The sequence below is a fragment of the Lissotriton helveticus genome, chromosome 2_1, assembly GCF_964261635.1.
Source record: "Lissotriton helveticus chromosome 2_1, aLisHel1.1, whole genome shotgun sequence".
Lineage (NCBI taxonomy): Eukaryota > Metazoa > Chordata > Amphibia > Caudata > Salamandridae > Lissotriton > Lissotriton helveticus.
The window spans coordinates 1,648,129,336-1,648,151,476 of NC_136059.1; the positions used below are offsets into that span (position 1 = coordinate 1,648,129,336).

Consider the following 22,141-nt stretch of genomic DNA (forward strand, 5'->3'; position numbering starts at 1 on the left):
TCAGTTAATACCACTATTTTTGCTGCTTGTAAGCACTGTCAATACACTATGTTATTATTTACCAATGCAAAGGGGCTCCGTTTATAACTCTTAGAAACGCTAAAGGCTAATGTAGAAGTGCAGGTAAAGTGCATAATTTACTAATCCTTCTAGCCACCTATAATGGAAAAGGAAGACACATCTAAATTGAAAACAGGTGTGTGGTGATGAGTAATCAGTGTCTTTGGCAATTCTTTCTGGATTTGCACCATCAACAGAAAAGGGGATGATAAAGGCTTAAGAAATGAGAGTAGACCAGCTTCTTCAGATTTTGTCCAACAGGAAGGTTAAGATGAGAAGTATAGGAGGTAATTTGTTTACTGACAGCTAGTATAAATGTTAATTGAACACGTGTATCTGGTGTTTAAAGAGGGATGCGTTCCAGTCCTGGATGTTAGGGTGCATCATATACTGGTAGGCATCTTGTAGGTGGGCCTAGTGGGAAACAATGTCCCTGTTTCGGATATTTCTGAATTACTTTGGTTATACTTCACTCACATGGGGAACGGGTGAGTGTTTGAGATTTTCAGCAAGTGTTCTCAATTTCCCACTGTGTTCCCTGATTTTCTTCTAGGCAATCTGCTGTGTCTGTGATATAACTGGGATACTGACTCCAAGGGGATAAACCCCACATGGGGCATGGCCTTCAGATTTAGCCTATATAATTTGGGATTACATTGTATGTGTGACATGACAGTGATGCAGTGTTTGATTGAGAAGATGATATGATAGAACTGTCCACCTAGGAGATAATTTCATATTGAAGTGGTGAGTTATGATGATCTTGGCAAAGTCATCCTTTTGATGTGACTGATAATATTGATGAATCCCCAACTGGAAAACAAACACAACAATACTTTCCCCTAAATATATAATTATCCCAGTATACTTGAGTACTCTAGCATAAAGGTGGCTGATAATTTACTCATTTACTTTCCATCACACTTTTGCTACTTGGACACAGCACGTTTATTGAGGGACTATGCCAATGACCCAGATGGGTAGTTGCGTCATCAGCGCTCCATGACCAGCAATGTCCTCCACCTTGAGCAATTCATTCATAGTCAGTATGAGAATATGGCCCATGGATGCCACCAGAAAACAATCACTAAGTGCAGGTGCATTGATCCCAAATCTGGTCTTTGAATCCACATAAGAGACAGATGCACAGATATACAGCAAGATCAACCCTATTACATTTTAAAAGAGTGTTAGAAATGCCCCCAGTATTTTCTCTGGGTCATCACATTTTTATAGGGGGGACTGTACATCTGAACGTGTTTCAGATGTACACTTGTTAGTCATGTTTGCAACAAGGAGAAGAATTTCATCACCAAGAGCTGTGGTATTCTATTCCTGCTACTTGGTCTCCAGAAGGCGACCGGCCGCTCTGTGAACTTCTGGGTGTTCTTCAGTGACACGGAAGCATGCATTACTCAGCCGAAACACTGCCCTAGCTGCAGCAGTCTACCAGAGCATGGACAGACCACACGGGGAGCAAAGGGAGCATCCTTGGAGACAGATGGCGTCTCCAGAGATCCACATCATTATTTGCAGGCGTCCGGAAAACAATCCTTTTTTTAGTCCCCAACATCTGGGCCATATTTACAGTGCTCAGAATATAGAGAGATCTCCCTTTTACACAACACACAAATCTGCCTTACGCACATGTGGCCCAAATACGCGACTTCTGCAACATGCAAGAGTTCCAAGACAGTGTTTCTGTGAACTCTGCCTTACTTAAGGGCTATATGTGTGGTGAGTCTATATCAAAGAATGAACTGCATACAGATAAAGTATGAATACACTCTGGGCAGGTGGATCATACTAAACCCTGCAATTCACAAAATCGTAGGGTTTGGGAACCTCAAAATGTTTTTTGCCATGTACTTAATTTCTTTTGTGATTCGGATAAGCCTTCCCACATAACAACAGGGGCTTTAAGAGTCAATCTGAGTCACAAATAGGAGGGGGTGTGAAAGGGGCATTCCTCCTAATGGTGATTCACAATTAGATGTATCAATGGTTTATGTCTGCAATTGCAGTCGCGGACAATTTAAAAGTTATCAACATCTCAAAGGGGGTGGTAACACATTCACAAAGTGGGAACTGTTACTGTTGGACAGTTTCCCAGTTGCAAATAATGTCAAGCTGCTACAGGAGGGGGGGGGGAGATAGGAGAGTGGCTGGGGATAGGGCGTATGCTTAAATCTTCAAATTACTTTCCGAAAGCATGCTAAAGGCATATGAGTTCCTTTAAGGTACACCGGCTGCTTTAAAACATGTTTAATGTTTTGGAACGGTGATGTAGGGTGGTAGTCTGCAGTGGCTGCTTGTTCACCATTCCTGTGTTTATAAACAATCCCAGAGAGTCACACTGGCTAATTACTATTCATTAGACGGGTCATTCTGCAACTCTCTTCTCTCTAAATGGAAATTTTGAGAGGCAACCAATCAGGTCTTAGGTAGGTCACAAGTTGGTGCTCAATTTGCTCCCAGATTTTACAACCACCCTATTAGCACATCTGGTCAGGAGTCTTCCCATCATACACACTGTGCTGTGGATGTCTGGGAGCCTACCATACCACGTCCTCCAGCTGCATTAACCCTTCATGTGTTACAATGTGGACTTTCATTAGAAATTCCTTCCGGGTATTCATAGTGAGCTACCTAGCTGCTTCCTCTGGAGAACAAAATAAAACCAGGCTGCTCAGTGGTGACAAGGAATTGCTTGGCTGCCACTGTGCGCAGTGAGTCTAATTGGGGATACGGCGGAAAAACACTTACCCAGCCACTGTTATCTTATCCACATGAACAAAGGCAAATAGATGTGTGGGGCTGGCTGTCCGATAAACCAAGATCCCTTTCTAAATTGATCTAGTTTTAATGCCTTAAATCCCCACATCTTAAACTCACACAACGTATAAAAATGTCAATGAGTCCTGGCTCCAAACAGAGCTGCCAAGTTTTCAGATTGCTTATGTGTGAGATTTTCATGGTTTCAGTGTATGAATGAGTGCCATTCGATGTCCACATGCGTGACACTTTGAGTGACACTTTATCATGATTAAAACCAAGCAATGAAGTCCATGTAACGAGACGAATACCTGCAATGTCCCTATTTTTAGCAATGAAAAGCTCTAGGAAAGGCCTTGCGACTGCAGCAAACGGTATAAAGTCTTACCCGACCATTTATCTGTGGGCAATTGGGGAACTGGGTGTTGGGGAATAAAGCCTCATTGATGGTCCAGAGAGCTTGGCATAGGCGGGGCACAACTGGCCATTGCCAACCCCTAGCTCTAAGGTCTACCCCTGAGCCCTTCACAGAGGAGGCAGATGGAGAGGGACTGGCCCAGTCTCTGACACTAAGGACTGTCCCTGAGGCCTACATTTGGGTGGCAGACAGTAGTCGGGCACTGCCCAAGGGATGAAACTAAGGAATGCACCTGAGACCTTCCCTTAGGGGACAGGTAGTTCGATACAGGGTCAGGACGCTAAGGGGTGTCACTGAGTCAAAGATAGGGTTTTGTATCAAAAACACGGGTGGTTCCAAGGGAACACCCATGTACCACCCATGGAACACCCCCTTGATGCACAGTAACGCAAAACAGCGCTTTTTGGTAGTTTGCATGACTTTGTCTTACAAATCAATGCAAATACCAATTTGCATAGGTATGTAAATCCCATAAAGGATTTTGCGTCAGGTCGCATTAAAAAAGTAACACAAACCAGATGCTACACCTTTGTATATCTGGGCTTAGGTATCCGCCCTGTGCTCTGAGGCCTTCATTTATGCTGCAGAGAGTGAGGGACAGAAGCACCAGCCTCTAACTCGGACACTGCTTCCACCCTAGGGTATTCATGGAAGGATGAGAGAAGGGGACAGGGCGTGCAGTGCTGGATCACCCTGAAAGCTTCACAGAGGTGGCAGAGAGTGAGGGTCAGCGCCAACCTCACACAAAAGACAGCACTTCCTGTACCCTGTGGTCTTCCCGAGTAGAGAAGGGATACTGGTTGATCATCAGCCTCTCTGAGGACAGTGACTTAATTATAATTAAGGCTCTCTGGGCCATATGTATCAACATACCCTTTTGCGATTTCTTAATAGCGATTTTTAAGGAATGGGCATGGGCATGGGTACACATGTGGTGCACATACATGCCCTAAGGGCATGTATGTACATTACATGGCACTTTGAAAAATGCTGAAATGTGCATTTTTTAAAGAAATCGCAACTTACTACCAGCTAGTAGTTGGTGGTAATTTGCGATTCCTTAAGGGCATTTTGCTAATTTTTTGGGCTTCATACATAGCATTTAAGGAATCGCAAAATTTGCGATTCCTTAAATGCAATTGTAAAATAAGGAATCACAAATTTTGCGATTCCTTAGTTTGCATGAAGATGTGTGTGATACATACCATTTACTGAAAATGCGTTTGCAAACGCCGAAATTCTGCGAATTTAGGCGTTTGCAAACGCATTTAGGCTTGATACATATGGCCCTCTGTCTTCCATTTTTACCTAATTTTACTGATAAATACTGACAGACGCAAATGTATTTCCCTGTCTGCATTTATTTTTTAAAGAGGATAAAAAAGGAAACGAGGTTGTCAGTGAATCTAAATGCTGTCACTCATGACTGCCAGACCAAAAGCTGTGTGAATTGACAGGTAAGAAAGCAATTTTAGTAATGAGGCATAAACAGCAGTTGGTGTGAGCAAGGTGGATATGAAACTGTGCCTTTTTTCATATAAATGAATTGTTTTACCATCTTTGGGTGTTCGTATCATTGAAACCTCTCAAGCACTAAAGTATGAGTGTACACTTAAATGAGTGTGCAAATATACTACCTTCAACTTATTTTTTCCCACAAAATTATTATGGATAAATACAGATACAATTAGCAATAAATAAATATGGACAATACAGACAGAAATTCTTTAAAAAATAAATGCCATCATACCAGGAGCCCTAATTATAATGAAAGAAAATCATTTGACTGAGCGACTCTAACCATACATGAGCATCCCGTTAGGAAATGATCAGCTGTTGACAGTACCAAGAATGTTTAATTTTAAGAACTGCTCGTTCAAGTTAGTTTGCAGAGGATGACGTAATGATGACAGAAAGGTGACTGGAACGGTCAAGAAACATCTCTACGAACATGCTGGGCACATTCCATAGTCAGTGACAAACGAGCCCTGACTGAATAGTAAATGTACTTGAATATAGCTAAACTCATAACAGCCATGTCAGCTCTGATGGTTGATTGGTTAGACTTGTGCTTTCTCTTGGCTTCACTAGCCCACCCAGGGCTGGTGGTACTAGCCTCTCTTTGGTAGCTGGCAATGTGGTCCAATCACGGGACAGAGAGTGATTATTGGGCAAGGTGCAGCTTCCACAGTACATGATTAAATTGAGCTTGGCTCAGTGTTGCAACTATATCCATGACGACCTCTCTTTGACCCCGATCCCTTTGACAGCCTCAGGGCACCGTACACCAGGAGGAGGGGAGTACTGTGGAGCACCACAGCATCCCATGTGTTGCAAGCAGTTACCTCATCTAACTAGTAAGTGACCAGAACGTGGTTGTAGACCACCCAGTCAGTGATAGAGTATTTTTATTTGCAAACCAGATAAAATCACTTTCGGGGTTCAGTTTTATTTTGACTTTAATTTCATCACTAACAGATGTAATCAGCTATAATTTGTCTGCAAAGTAAAATCAAAGATAAAACTACATCTTCAAAGTGATTTGAAGTATTCAAAATTATTTTAATGGGTACCAGTCAGAATGATTTAGAATCAATACACGTTCACAAAGAAAAACACTTCATTACTTGCCCTCAAATTGCAATTTTTTCAGTTAACCAAAGTCAAAAACCAGGGGGCATATTACCAAGGGCCTTATTGCCGCTTTAGCGGGAATTTTTCCCGCTAAAGCGGTGATAATTTTATCGCCCTATTACCTAGCTGTCGCTAACACCAGTTAGCGACAGCTAGTAGGAGATAGCGATCATCTTGGGGGCCCACTTTGCATGTCAGCGATATTTATCGCTAATGACATGCAAAGTGGGCGTGCCAAGATGTCGCTAACATCGCTACCTCCTATTACCTACTTTTGGAAATAATCGCGCTAAGCGCGATTATCTCCAAAAGCTAACGCCTGCCCAGAGCAGTTCTTAGCCATGTTATCCAATGGTAGGTGGATAACATGGCTAAGAGCATTAGCTCGGTAATGCATGAATATCGCTGACTTTACAGCGATATTCATGCATTTCGGACGATTTTTATCGCTTAGGAGATAAACCTTGATAATTGCAAGGCTTCTAAGCGATTAAAATAGGCGAAGCACGGCGATAAAATTATTGCCTCTAACCAAGTTTAGCGATAATTTTCGCTTATTCTTGGTAATATGCCCCCAGGGGTGTGGAAAATCGTATAATCTGCTTTCACATAATGATGTGAAATTTCAGCAAAATTACGTGAAATTACATGTAACTATGTGAAATGCAAATCCATCATTTCACGCCATATTTTAGTGCAAATTACATTCCCGTATCAATTTTTGGTGCAAGGACGCATTTAAACAAAGAACTGCGATCAACAGTCACTCGCGTGCTGTTGCTCCCATGCATTTGCAATAAATCTTTACCACAAATGGGGTGAAAAATTATGTGAAATCGCATAGGTTCCAGAATTTACATGTAGATACAGCATTTTAAACAAAAGTGAAAAAGTGTTAAACAAATCTTGAGACAACAAATTTGAGGTAATGTTAAAAAATGTTGGTCGCAACAAGTGGTCGCAAATTGTGCACTGGATATTTGCAACTAGTTTTTCATCTTGCAATAAGACCTATAGACTAATAGCCAGTGTTGCAATATGTCTAATCACAAAATTTATTTTTAGTCAGGTGAGGTTACAGATTGACTGGCCTAATGAATATGAATTAGGTAAATCATTATGTGTAAGTCCATGTGATTGGCTGCAAACACAGAGAGATGTGGTGTAGCCACAAACCATTAATGCATACAATTCCACATCTCAAATAATAGAGGACCTCCTTTCATGTCCCTTCATATTGGTGATTCAGACTCGGTCTGTAAATCATTTAGTGAGTCAGAAATGCTTTTCTGGCTCTCCAAAATGAGTTTAGGAGATAACAAAATGTTCCTTTGCGGCAACAAACCATGTGACTTTGAGAATTGTGGGATTTGCAACAGCAAAATGGATTTGTACATTAGGCCATAAGTTTCTGCCTAAAATATTTGATGCTCACACAGAGGCAGGAACCAATGAGGGAATGCGAGGGGACCGAAGTGATGATGGGTGGTTAATCAATGCTGCTGCAGCGGCAGAAATCGCGAGTAGTATCTCTTTACGTGTGTGGAGTCTCCCCTCATGAAAAGACCTATCTCTACTACTCGTAAATTCCTATGTGAATAGCAAACAATCGTAAATTTACATGAAAGTGTAAGTCTACCTTTGTGAATCAAGCCCACAGAGAGGGAATGCAGGATGCAGTGATAAAAATAAGCAAGGGAAGCCAACACAAAGGACAACTAGGATGGATCGGGAGCGTGCCACCAGATGCTTACAAAGGAACGAGTCTTTTAAAGACACAAGTGGAGAAATACGCTCAACCAATCAGAACACTGTGAGACCGAAATGTTTCTAGACCTTGACAAATGCAAACAATAGGGCAGTGGCGTAGCTAGGCATTAGACCGCCGAGGGCGGCGCCTGCGTTTTCCTCCCGCAGCAGCCATATTTAAGAGCGAGGAGTTGCTGGCGATTCCTGCAGCCGCTGCCCTCAACGATTGCACGTAAGGGGGAGCGCCGGTTGCCGCCCCCAAAACTTATGTCGCCCCCCGCGCCCCGCTTTGCTACCCCACTGATTTAGGGGGAAAGCCATCGAACCAAACAAAGACAAATGAAATACCATAGGCAACAAAGTCATCTAGCTTTGAACAAGTGTCTGACCAAAACTCACTCAAAGCATGTGTTAAACTTTGGAAAAAATAGATCTGTCCAAGCAGTCTGTAGCCAAGAGGGAACAAGATGAGACTGTGTTTGCGGTTTACTGGGCCTTCTATCCTTTTCTATCAGTTATTTACCAAAAGTGCGGGGGCAGGGGGCAGGGGGAGCTATGTTTTTATATCAAAGTGCGGGGGAGGGCGGAAGCTGTGTTTTATTTAGTAATGTGGCGGCCCTGAACACATTTTCATGGCAGATAGCCCAATACCAATAATGTTATGAATTATTATTTCATTCGGTCGCTGAAGAGTTTCGTGGATTCGGACACGTTTTTATCGGTCACGTGCATTTTTGGGCTTGGGATCAGAAAGTGTAGAGTGGAACATGTGCTAGGCAGGTTCATTCATTAACCAGTTTTCCATGCGAGGAGGGTGTAATTGGAACAATCCTTTGGCGTGCCTTAGTCTGCAGTAATGTCAAATATTCCATTGTTTTTAGGGACGTGTTATTTCTCTTGCTTTCGGAGGCTGATTTTATTTTCCGGTTCCCTTTCTGACATAACTTTTAAATGATTAGATGCTGGCTTTTTCAGAAGATAAGATCAGGACAGAGCGGTGGAACACAAACGCGTTGGTCCACTTAAGGTTCCGAAAGGAGCAGCCCTGTATTCATGTTTACAGTAACAACTTCCAGACTTCTGCGGTAACACGAGGAAATGCAACTTCATAACATGAACAATAAACAGCATGGGATTTAACTGCAGAGCTACCAGACAATTTTGCACTGGTGAGGTGTCATTTTGCAAAACGTGGGATTTGAACGACAGGTGCAAAAAAACTATGGGGCATATTACCAAGGGCCTTATCGCCGCTTTAGCGGAAATTTTTCCCGCTATAGCGGCGATAATTTTATCGCCCTATTACCTAGCTGTCGCTAACACCAGTTAGTGACAGCTAGTAGGAGATAGCGACCATCTTGGGGCCCACTTTGCATGTCAGCGATATTTATCGCTAATGACATGCAAAGTGGGCGTGCCAAGATGTTAGTCGCTATCTCCTATTACCTACAAAGGCGTACTTTCTCCAAAATCTAACGCCTGCCCAGAGCAGTTCTTAGCCATGTTATCCAATGGGAGGTGGATAACATGGCTAAGAGCATTAGCTCGGTAATGCATGAATATCGCTGACTTTTCAGCGATATTCATGCATTACGGTCGAATTTTATCGCTTTTGAGATAAACCTTGATAATAGCAAGGTTTATCTGCGATAAAAATCGGCGGAACTCGGTGATAATAATATTGCCGCTAACCTTGTTAAGCGATAAATATCGCTTAATCTTGCTAATATGCCCCTATATTTTGCCCCGCCCTCTTGGTGGATAGGTTGGTGTAAAAATTGCACTCAAGAGCAATTCCTCAGAAACGGTGTATTTGTGGTATGTTTCCAATTTGATAAAACCTGACTGTGCCCTTTTGAGGCGAGGGGATTGGACCAAGGCGTAGGAAGTGTTGGGTACACAGGGAATTTACCCCCCACAGATTTTGGAGTGGGAGACACACGAGAAATGGGTTGGGGGGACGAGAAGACAAAAGAATTTTCCCTTTCCCCTCTTTTTTTTTGTTTTGTTTTATATAGCGCAAACTCGACACGAAGGTATCAGAGCACTTTAACTGAGCACCAATTGTGGTACGGACTGACACATTTATTTCTAGGTACATTTCACAGAATGTTGGACATCCCTGCCGAGACTCGAGCCCGGTTCCCCAGCTTTGAGGTCGACCGCTTTAGCTGATAGGCCACATCCTCTCAAATCCAGTTCTGCCCTATCTTTGCGCTTTAACCTTCCACCAATTATCTGACCTTGCCGTCACAAACTGCCTTGTCTACAGCTGGGTGCGGTCTGCACCAATCAGGACAAAGGAAGAGAGGAGAGATGTGCCTTTGTGGATTGCTGTCTGCAATCTGCCCCTTCTCGGCCTTATCCTTCCTGCCGCCTTGAAGGAGCACCCTGAATGCAACGAGAAAGATTTGAAAGAGAGGGGACAGAGTCCCCCCACGCCAGGCTTCAACTACAAAATCACATCCTAGGGGGTCAAAAACATGTCTGTGGTGGCAGGTTGGACTGGACCAGTAGCCAGCACACTAGAAGGCTAGTAGGGATCAGGGAGTACCTCTAGGGTACCCTCTGGGTGCATGTATTAATAAACCCATCACTGAAATCTGGTGGGTTTATTAATATGAGGTATTTGATACCAAACGCCATGGTTCGGTGAAGCCATTATGTAGCTGGGGAACCTGTTTTGACCAGTGCCCAGTACATACCTTAAGATGGGTTCCCTGGTCACTTGCAATATCTAGTAATAGAACTAGACATCACAGGCGCATATCTACTCATGCAGATATGTCCTCACATAAAATACAATGCACCCTGCCTTAAGTTTCAAAGGACTGCTGAAGGGATGGCTTCTATATGTTAGATGCAGTGACTGCATTACACACGGAGTGTGTCATGTCATGTTTTCACTTATGGTTTGCACCATGTCTCACAGCCTGCAATGGCAGTCTGTGTGAAATTTGTATGGGGGTCCCTTAGGGTGGCATAAGATATGCTACAGCCCCTAGAGACCCTCTTTAACACCCATGCCCTAGGTATCATTTATTAGGGTCTTACAGGAATTCCAACAAGAAGCTCACAGTCTTCAATGAGGCCATTACTCTAGTGATAGATACTCTTGCCCCCCTGAAACAGCAACAAATTAATACTCATAAAAAATTGGCAGATTGGTATACATCTGACTTACGCAAGGAAAAATCTATATTTAAACATTTAGAGAAAACATGGCGTAAAATCCACTCAGAAGCAGAGAAACTTACCAATAAAATAGCTCTCACCTCATATCCTACATTTTTTAAAAAGGAACGAAAGGCCATGGTCATATTAAAACTCAATCAGGCAGGTAATTCAACAAAATGACTTTTTAAAATTCTTAACACTTTCACCAATCCCATAGCCTGTACCCAGCAGATGCTCCCTTCTCAGGGTCTCTGTGACAGAATAGCTAAACATTTTGATGATAAAATAAACCTAATCTACAATCAATTTCCTCAGGGCCCCCATCTCGGGCATCTTTGTAACTCACACCCCCTACCTTAAGAAGTGAGGTCGAAGGCCTACAGCGCTTTAATGCGATACTGAAACCTCAGGTTGAAGCCATGCTAAGAACAAAATCTGGATCTCCTCTAGACGTTATGCCAGCTCATGTATTTGCCCTATTAGCTCCTTTCCTGGCACCTCTGATCTGTGACATCCTCAATATGTCTTTGCATGAAGGGGTTCTCTCTCTTGATTGGAAGGCCGTTCAAGTGCTACCAATCAAGAAGAAAGCTCATCTACCCACTGAAGAGATTGTCAACTATCGCCCCATCTCGCTTCTGCCACTTTTGAGCAAAATGTAAGAAGTGTATGTTAACACTCAGTTGATCTTGAATCTCAAGGTATCCTCGACCCTTCCCAGTCTGGGTTTAGACCCAATCACTCTACGGAGACTACCCTTATTGGTGTTGCAGATCATATAAAAATAGAGTTGGACAACAACAAGGCTGTGCTGCTGATTTTATTGGATCTGACAGCAGCCTTCGACACTGTCTCTCATCAGAAATTGGTTTATCAATTGAGAGAGTCTGGAGTGCAGGGACAGGCACTTATATGGCTCACTAGTTTCTTAGATCAACGTACCCAGACAATCAATCTTGGCCCCTTTCGCTCCCAAACTTTGAAGCTTACTAAGGGGGTTCTCGAGTACTCTTGTTTGAGCCCGACCTTATTTAATTTTTATGTGGCCCCCCTTGCCAAGATTATTAGAGAGTATGGTTTTACTGCCTACTCCTATGCTGAAGATACCCATCTGCTCTTTTCCTTTGATAAGGATACTGAGCTAGTTGAACATCGTTTCGCTAAGGGCATGTTAGCCATATCTTCCTGGATGACTGAGAACTGTCTCCAGTTAAACGCGGCCAAGACCGAAATCCTGCTGGTTGGCCCAGCTCAAACAACCTGGTCCCCTAATCGATGGCCGGCTGTCTTGGGCCCCATCCGATCCCAACCCATGTTGCAAAAAAAGTTGGGGTCCGCTTGGATGTCTCGTTAACCATATTGTGACAACCTCAGGGACCTGTTACCACACCCTGAGGCTTCTGCATAGAGTATTCCAGTGGCTGCCTCTATCTCTCTGTAAAACTCTGATCCAGGCACTGGTCATCGGTTGTCTTGACTACTGCAATGCTCGGTTAGTAGCAAACAAATCTCTTTTGAGCAGACTACAGATAATCCAGAATGTTGCTGCACGCTTGGCTCTCAAAAAGCCGCCACATACTGCCTCCAGGCCATCGCTGAAACAGCTCCACTGGCTTCCGATACGCAAAAGAATCAAATTCAAACTTTGCTGCCTCACCCATAAAGCAATCTATGGTAAAAGTCCCCTCTATTTGTCAAACAAGTTTACATTTTATTGCCCGAGTAGACTGATTAGATCTGAAGGGAAAGGGCTGCTCGTGGTCCCTCGCTACAGGAAAGTACAAACAGGTGGCAGAACTGTTGCTTACCTTGCCCCGAAATATTGGAACTCCTTGCCAGAGGCCCTGCCCAAATGCCCCAGCCTGCTCCGCTTCAGGAAACTCCTGAAGACTGAACTATTCCAGGACTGATTTATGCGTGTCCTGTACCTTCTCTGTTTTATAGCCCGGAGATACCCCTACGGGGTTATTCCATCGCTCTATAAATCCTATACATAAACAGGTGTGCTTAAGTCCTTAGCTAATTGCAGAACAATTAGAGTTCACCTTGTTTTAGGGAAAGAGCACTGGTAATGAGGTCTGGTTAGCAGGCTTAAGCTCATTGTCAGAGTTGAAAATCAGCATTTAGTAGCTAAAAAGGGGGCACAAAGTGGGGCAACAACTGCGACAAAAGCCCACTTTCCTACAGTAGAAAGAGACAATATAATTTGTGTATTTTAAAAAATGAAGTCAGCATTCTAAAATTAACATTTGGAAGATGTGAATAGTTATCATCATATGACAATAACAACATATTTCAGGACTATCTTTATCTTTCAGTTGTGATAATGTAGTAAAATCCCATTCAGTTACATATATATTTATTTAAAAAAAAAGGTTAATTTATACCCCTCAAGCTAAAACAACACACTTCTAAAAAGTCCGGCCACTGAAAGCATATAAAGACTTTCAGGCTCAGGCATAGTCGCATACATAATACGAAGGGAACTGATTCAAACAGGTAATCTTGAAAAAATCTGAAATCTTCTCCCATAAGTGTCCCATTACTTTAGAAGCAGATACATGGGCCGCGATTTACTAAAAAGTCATGCAATGCTACAAGACAGCTTGCTGCGCTGCTTGACAGGGAGAGTGCTGGAGTGCGCCATATCTACTAACACATGATGCTATCCTGCTCTCTCAATGCGCTGGCGCAATGGGTGCTACCTAGCACCAAAGCTGGCACCCTTTTACAGTGGTGCAAGGGTGCCTGAGGTACAGGCAGGATTGTTTTTGTGCAGGAAAGAACACCTTCCTGCTGAAAAACAATCCACAGAGGCATTTCCCTATTCCTATATGTGCTGCGGAATATGCATAAATGGGAAATAACAAAAATAAACACCTCCTTATAGTGGAAGGTGCTTTAGAACACCCACAATCAACCCATGCGACCCCTTCCCAATGCAGAGAAATGCAAGGCTGTAATTACAACTGCCTTTTGTTACTCTAGATTTACTAAGCCACACAGAGCAATGCAAGGTGGTTTGCGTGGCTTAGTAAAACTGACTTAAGGGCATGTGTTGTCTTGCGTCACCTTATGTGGCACAAGGGCTATGCTATCCCTTATTAAATCTGGGCCCTGGTTTTTTAGGGATTCAAAAAGAGCCCTACAAGTATTCCTTCTGAGTGCTTAATTTGAGCTGGTGTTTTCCGGTGCTCGGCGCCAGCACTTAATTGTCAACACCGGGACATGTAACAGTCTATTACATGGTGGTGCTGTCTGTCTAATTTAGAGATGAGCACAACAACTGTATTATTCAATATACATTCAAACGCACTATTGACTGCCACCCCAGTCATTCTTTTTGCTTTGGGGCCCTTGAATAGCCTAAATTGTCACACTTGTAGGAGTGTGATGGTTACTAATTGTGGTGGTACTGCCATTGGCAGCACTGTGAGGTGCAATGTGTGGTGCAAGCTGCAGTGGCCTCCTAATGAGTGTCCTGGCACTTATGTTTTTTTTACAAATTAAACACTGTTCCTTCTTCACTTTCAGAAGAATTCCTCCTTCCCAGCTTTACAAATGCCGATTTTTGGAATCAATAAATCTAGCGAAAGGTGTGTTAGTTTCTTTGACTAGCTTTTCCACCCATCATTTCCCTGTGGACAAACATTGAGCTTGATGTACTAAAACATTTTGTGTTTGCAAATGGTCTGATTTACAAAACGGAAGCGTTTGTGACCACAAAATAGGTTTTTCTAACGTACATATCTAATTTTATCAGTTAGTAAGCCAGGGCTTTAAGTGGGCCGGGTCTCAAGGGGTCTGAACACCCGCAATTTCTTTAAGGGGGCCTCGAAACGGGCCTCTACCGGGCTCTGTTTTGAGCCCTGGCACAGGTGATCTGTTTATTTTCTGGACTCCAGTGACCCAGAAAATAGTGCCAGGGCGCAAAACAGCCCGATAGAGACCCGTTTAGAGACAGCAAGCACATCGATATGCGCTGCTCACACTGCTCACTTCTCACTAGTGGAGAAGTTACGGCATGACGTCATGCCAGGTGAGCGTTGTGGGGGAAGGGAAATCCTTTAAAGAGTCATTTTCTTTCTGGATTTCCCTTCTCTTCTTGAAACGCAAGAGCAGCAACATTGTGGCAGGGTCACCAGGGCTTTAAGAGGAACCTTTTTCAATATTATATGTAACAAGCCATAGTTGCAACTTATTTATCTTATGCAACTAATAACCATTGACAAAGCCAATAGTCCTGACTTGTTGTAGGTATGATGTTACTTGTTGTATCACATATCTGGATGCAATGACAGAAACAGCAAAATACAAGTCGGGAGGCACGCTATGCTAAACACAGATTTTTAGCTTAAGTGATTTAAAGCCACGCCCTTAATTACATAGGCCTCGCCCCTTAGAGAGACCCCCCCCCCAGTTTTTTCATCCCACTTAAAGCCCTGCAGTAAACTTTTAGTGACTGCTAAAATGGGAATATGAATATATACAGATTCACAATTTGGAAGGGTATGCTATAGACACCCCTTCCAAATTGTGAATTGGTATCATATATATATATATATCGATGGATGGGGACCAGGGTGCTCGTTGCACCTTTGAAAAGGTACAGACTGCCCAAATTGGAGGAAGGGGGTCCTTTTACTTTTGGGAAGTGTAAAAAAAGTTTATGTGGAAGTAGGCTGGGTCCAACTTTCAGAGAAACTTTGTAAAATATATATATTTTATTAAAGCAGCCCTGTTTCCTTTAAGGAAAATGGGCTGCTTTAAAAAAAAAGAATCACAGATACTGTGGTCTACTCAAACTTACAGGCCGTAACCCCTGTGATAGTTACCAATCAGATTGAGTCTCAATTTGCAAAAAACCTATTACGTAGGTGTGCAGTCGCCATACCTCAACATTTAGTAACTTTCTGCCATCAAAGCATGCTTTGCAGTTAGAAAATCTAACACATTTCTCTGTGAATCATGGTTTTGAAGCATAATAGACTTGTTTGCAGAGTAATATTTTTTTCTACAACATTAAACAGATTCACCGTATGAAGAGGAAGTAAAATATACGAAGTCGGAATAAAAAACTGCGGCACTTTTGCTTGCAATATTAGAAGGCTTCTATGCTATTATTTTAAATGTTTATTTTTGTCTTTAGAAAAATGGAAGCTGCGTTGTTACTTAACTCCTTCCGTGCTATTGATGGAACCACTCCGTCACGAGCCACAGACGCGCTGTGCTCATGACGGAGTGGTTCCGTCATGCTGCGGCCGCTTCGCCCACGCGGCACTGATTCCCTACATGTGCGGGCGAATTAGTGAGTGGGCGGAGCCGTGATGGAACCACTCCGTCAAAAGCACAGCGCGCCCGTGGCTCGTGACGTAGTGGTTCCGTCACAAGCATGGCAGCGCCGCGCGACCCCCCTTCCCCCATAGCACCGCGGCGGAATTACCACCGCGGCCAAGGGGTTAATGTATTGTTCAAGCATCGCTGTACTTGAGCATAGTAGCTAATGTTCCTTTTGTTTTTTTTCTTTCCTATGTTGACTCCAGGTCTACCCATGCGCCAACGACAAGGAGTGTGAAGTAGGAAGATACTGCTACAATCCACAACAGGGACCTTCTTCCTGCATGCTCTGCAGGAGGAAAAAGAAGCGTTGCCATAGAGACGGCATGTGCTGCCCTGGGAACCGCTGCAACAATGGTAATGGGGTTGATCTACTTCCTGTGTTTTTCTATTTCATTCCAAATGAGCAGTAACTGTCTTCATTATTTAAATTGAGAACATGCATTCTTTCCCCCTGGATTACTGACGTTTTCTTTGCGTGATAGGGCCCATTGAATGACCCAGAGCCCCAAAGCTGCTCTATTGCGCTGTGTGATTAGGGAATGCCTTATTCTCATTTTTGGACAGTTCCGCATCAAGATGGATCCTGTATGTATAATTTGGATTTCTTCAAAGGTCGAAATCAGTAATCTCTCACAAAAGCAAAAGGAGGAGCAAAGCAAATTAAGATTAGGTCACTGATCCTCTGGAATTTTTGTAAAACATAACTGAAGGTTTCAACAGTTAGGAAACATTTCCTACAATATTTGCAAACACTTATGGTTTAAGATTTCCAAGACCCTTAGGAGTCAACCGTTTTAAATGCAGACAGATTGCTCTGCTATGGGTAAAGGTTCTTAGACACAGAGCGCTCAGCGACACTAACATTTCTTGGAAGAGGCCCTTGAATCCAACCTTCAGAGACAGCAATGCACTGGTAATGATGGCGGATGGAAACTCTTCCATGTGTGTAACCCTTTTAATTGATTTTGTTAATTGTAGAACAGAAATGGAAAAAATGGCAGCCCAGACTATATATGAGTTGGTGAAAGGCTAAAGGTGAGACAAACGGCCAAGCCTGTCATGTCTTTCATGGTCAAAGAGTGCGTGAAGCTACTTCCACGGCCCATGGTGAATCGATGTTCATGCATGCATCCTTGCTGTCGTATTACTTCTCCACCAGAAATCTACACTAAGGGTTCTCGAGCACTTTGCAGAGAATCAGGGGCCATATTATCAAGGAAGCTGCGTTAGTTTATCGCCGCTTTACCGGCAGGAAACTGCTGATAAAGCGGCGATAATGAGCTTGATAATATGCGATTCGAATTTCAATCGAAGCCCAGGTTAGATGTGTGAATATCTAACCTGGGTTTCGATTGAAATTCGAATTGCATATTATCAAGCCCATTATCGCCGCTTTATCGGCAGTTTCCTGCCGGTAAAGCGGCGATAAACTACCGCCAGATGTTCTAATAGCATGAAGCAATGACATGATTGGCATTGCACGTTCATTGGGAGTCTAGGGTTTGAGTATGTAGATCACCAATCAATCAATCAATCAATCAGGTATTTATAGAGCACCCTACTCACCCATAAGGGTCTCAAGAAGAACCGACCCTTAGTCCTCACTCAAAGGGAAACACAACTATCTTTAGTTGAGGAAAGTCTCGGTGAACCACCTTTCCCTGTCGATGTCAACTACAAGTAAGTTCAGAAAAGGGAACAATTGACAAATGCCGGGTTTCAGATAATGACAATCCCTTCTATCTGGTTGGATTTGGAACTCTCTTAATATATTTTCTGCAGTTTGCTCCCCTTCTAGTTTTCTGAAGCAGACACGGAGCCATGTGGTGCTAGATAAAACACCGTATAAATTAATAAACAAATAAACAAATAAAAATATAAAAATATGTCTTCTTGTTCTTGTTTAAGCTCCTTTTAACATGGCATGATCCATACCTCTAACGATGACCGGTAATGAGAGGTTTCTTTCACAACTAACTCTGAAAGCAGCGGTGAGGGTTGGACTGAAAGGGAAAATAGGTCTAGGCACCCAAATAAAATTAGCCCCCATTAATAAATAATATAGCTGTGAAAGTGGGATGCATTTGCAAGTTGAGACAGATTTGAACATGAGAAATCATGCAGCATATGAACACAGGAAAACCTGCGGTTGCGCGTTAACTTTCAGGAGATGCAAACACTGTGGGTCAGATTTGCCACTTACTCACGCAGCGCAGTGCAGCAGCCACAAATGCTGCACTGCATTGCTTGAAAAGGAGAGAGCAGGAGAGCGCTATATTTACAGAATGATGGCACTCTCCTCCTCTTTCCCTGGTGCTGAAATCCACTGCCGTGCACCACAGAGACACATTTGCGCCATAGTGCAAGGGTGTCTTCGTGAGTCTAGCATAGATTTTGTACTGGAAGGATATGCTTCCACTACAAAATACTGTGCATAGCCTGACTTTAATCCTTTTCTGTCTTTCTACGTGTACTGTAAAGTGCAGCACACATACAAAGTCAGAAAAGGAAGGAAAATTAAAAGCATTTCTCCTTCGTTGCACCTACTTCAAAAGAGCACAGTTTGCTAACCCTAAAGGCCTGTTTTCTTTGTTTAATAAATAGGGTTGAGCATCAGAAACTTTGGGTGGTTGCATGGGAACTCTCAAGCTCCAACCATGGTACGCCCCCATGGTGCTAAGTAATGCAAAGCAGTACTATGCACAGCTTTACATTACTTTCATGTTATTTCCAGTGCCAAACAAGTTTAACACTGGAAAGTAAATCGGAAAAAAGATTTTAGGCCGATTTGCATCACTTTTGTGATGCAAACACGGTGTAAAATCTTAGTAAATCTCCCCCCAAGTGTGTTACTTTGCAATGTAATTGAATGCAGTAGGATCTTACTGTTTTAATTGGAAATACAAAATATATCTATATCTATCTATATATATATCCAGCAAAAAAGAAGGTTGCCTGCTGTGGAAGACACCACACCACTGGTTTGTATTCTGCCTAATTTGTTTAATAGGAGAACAGCAGCATGTAGGTTATTCAGTCCAACATAATCACAAAGTCCTACCCGACGCGTTTCATCGTAACTTCTTCAGGGGTATTGGACTCGAGTCAAACAGCAGCATAATTTTGGCGACAACTCTGTTATTCAAATACCTTGCCTCAGTGGGCGTGGTCCGCACAACGCGGCCTCCTGGTACTTGGAGTGCCGTCGTCTTCCTCCAGTGAGTAACCTGCCACTGACTCGAAAATCTTTTAAATTCTTTTCCCAGTGGAACGTGGCATAAATTACTGTCCCTGCCACAGTTGAAGTCTCTTAATAAACGGCACCAGCGCCTTACGCTGCTCCGCCGGTTGACGGTTCAGCAGGGGTACTGACACCAGCGCCTTACGCTAGTCCACCAATTGACGGTTCAGCATGGGTCCTGGAAAGCAGCACCGGAGCGTCTTCCGCGGCTCAGGCCAGCCGCTCAAAATTCAGCAAAAAAGAAGGTTGCCTGCTGTAGAAGACACCACACCACTGGTTTGTATTCTGCCTAATTCGTTTAATAGGAGAACAGCAGCATGTAGGTAATTCAGTCCAACATAATCACAAAGTCCTACCCGACGTGTTTCATCGTAACTTCTTCAGGGGTATTGGACTCCAGTCAAACAGTAGCATAATTTTGGCGGCAACTCAAATACCTTGCCTCAGTGGGCGTGGTCCGCACAACGCGGCCTCCTGGGACTTGGAGTGCCGTCGTCTTCCTCCAGTGAGTAACCTGCCACTGACTCGAAAATCTTTTTAATTCTTTTCCCAGTGGAACGTGGCATAAATTACTGTCCCTTGCCACAGTTGAAGTCTCTTAAAAAACGGCACCAGCGCCTTACGCTGCTCCGCCGGTTGACGGTTCAGCAGGGGTACTGACACCAGTGCCTTACGCTAATCCACCAATTGACATTATGCCACGTTCCACTGGGAAAAGAATTAAAAAGATTTTTGAGTCAGTGGCAGGTTACTCACTGGAGGAAGACGGCGGCACTCCAAGTACCAGGAGGCCGCGTTGTGTGGACAACGCCCACTGAGGCAAGGTATTTGAATGTGGATTGGAAGGAGAATTGGGAGAAATTGATTATGCTGGCACACCCCCGTATTTGAAAGCACCCGTATAAGTATATATATATATATATATATATATATATATATATATATATATATAGATATATAGATAGGTAGATAGATAGATAGATAGATAGATAGATAGATAGATAGATAGATAGATAGATAGATAGATAGATAGATAGATAGATAGATAGATAGATAGATAGATAGATAGATAGATAGATAGATAGATAGATAGATAGATAGATAGATAGATAGATAGATAGAAAAAGGAGTCAGCCGAAACGCGTCTGGTTGCTGTGAATCCGTGAATAAGTCTATGGACTCGCCCCTGCGAGTGCTCTTCTTCTGCGTTCAGAGAAATGCGAGGTTCGAGGTTGGAAGCGTGCATTTATATATATATATATATATAAATATATATATATATATATATATATATATATATATAGAGAGAGAGAGAGCATGTTTCCACATCATTCAGATTTGTGCGTCTCGACATTTTGGCTGCAAGCGCAAACCAAAAAACGCTCTGAACTGTACTCCGGTTTCTTTTGGGATGGGCTCGTCAGTATTAAACAGGTGGTTCCGACGGCAGCCCACAGCTTTTCCATTACAAGCCTGAGCCAGAGGCTTGTGGTTGCGAACATTACAAAAGAAGCCTGACTCATCGTGTTCCAATCTCACTTCATTTAGGAAATAACTTTAGTACGGTTGTTAGGGGATTTCATGGCAGAAGTTTGGCTGTGGCCTGGCTCAATGGATGATTCAAAGGGCCAGATTGATCAAGGTTTTGCATCGCCCTTGCTCCACGCACGGGGGAGCAAGGGCGCTGCAAAACCTAAGTGAGATTTATCAAGCAAGACACGCAAGGCTATCTTGTGTGGCATGCAATGTTGTGATAAATCTAGATTAACACAAGGCAGCACAAATCCTTGCCTTGTGTTACTCTGCAGCAAGGAGGCATTCCATAGGTGGCGCATGGGTGTTCCCACGCATCCACCTGAGTTTTGGCACTTTCCCAGATTTACCTCAGTGGTAGACTTGGGAATGTGGCAAAATGCTACGCCTCCCCAGATGAGGTGTAACGAGAATATTTTTCTTTTATCCTTGTATTTTTCTCTTTCTACGTGTGCTGCATTCTGCAGCATACATAGAAAGATGAAAATCACCTCTGGACTGTTTTCGTGCAGAAATGTCTTCCTTCCGGCACAAAAACAATATTGTCTACATCGCAGGCACCCATGCACCATGAGCACAAGTTTATCAAGAAGAATTTCACCATCTTGAAAATACCTTGAAACATGTTATTTTGGCTTGTTTGCAGTAGGGCAGACAGGAACTTCTGCAAAAGTGGGTAGTGTTACCCTTGTGAACTTTTACCCCATTGGTTAGGGAAGAGCCAGAGATCCCCCCCTCCTACCAATTGATGCCAGGCATAAATAGGGCACCTGCAGTCACCCTCTTCAGAGCACCTTCTGGACCTGTGGAATAACACAAGAGGACTGGACCTGCTTTCTGTGACTGAGAGCAGCCCTTAAAGACAGGGCTGCTCCCTCCTGTACCCAGGAGAAAGAGGTCGATTCCAAGGTTCAATGTCTGACCTACTGTAAGGCTACCGGGAGACAACAAGCTGGAAGAGGCCTTTTTTTCAGGAAGCAACTATCTGAACATTGGCAACTGGACCTGAACTCAACACTGCTGTTAGCATTTGCCTGACACCCTGTGCCTCTTTAATTATCTCCCTCGAGGTCTTGTATTGATTTAAGAGTGTTTTCCTTTCGTTGATTGGGGCTTAAAAACCTAAGCCAGTAGGCAAAAACTTTGAATTCTTGGTCGAACCTGGTTGGTGTATCCAACCCATGCTCAATCTCTGTCAGCCTGAAATTATGGTA

At 43.2% G+C, this 22,141-nt stretch overlaps 1 protein-coding gene across 1 annotated transcript in view; it reads left to right on the forward strand.

The window, feature by feature from the left end:
* Positions 1 to 22,141, forward strand: part of DKK2 (dickkopf Wnt signaling pathway inhibitor 2) — a 268,628-nt gene that overhangs the window by 215,216 nt on the left and 31,271 nt on the right. The window contains exon 2 of the mRNA XM_078677602.1: positions 16,357 to 16,507. Coding sequence (XP_078533728.1) covers positions 16,357 to 16,507 — 151 coding nt within the window. The remainder of the gene's footprint in view (positions 1 to 16,356; positions 16,508 to 22,141) is intronic.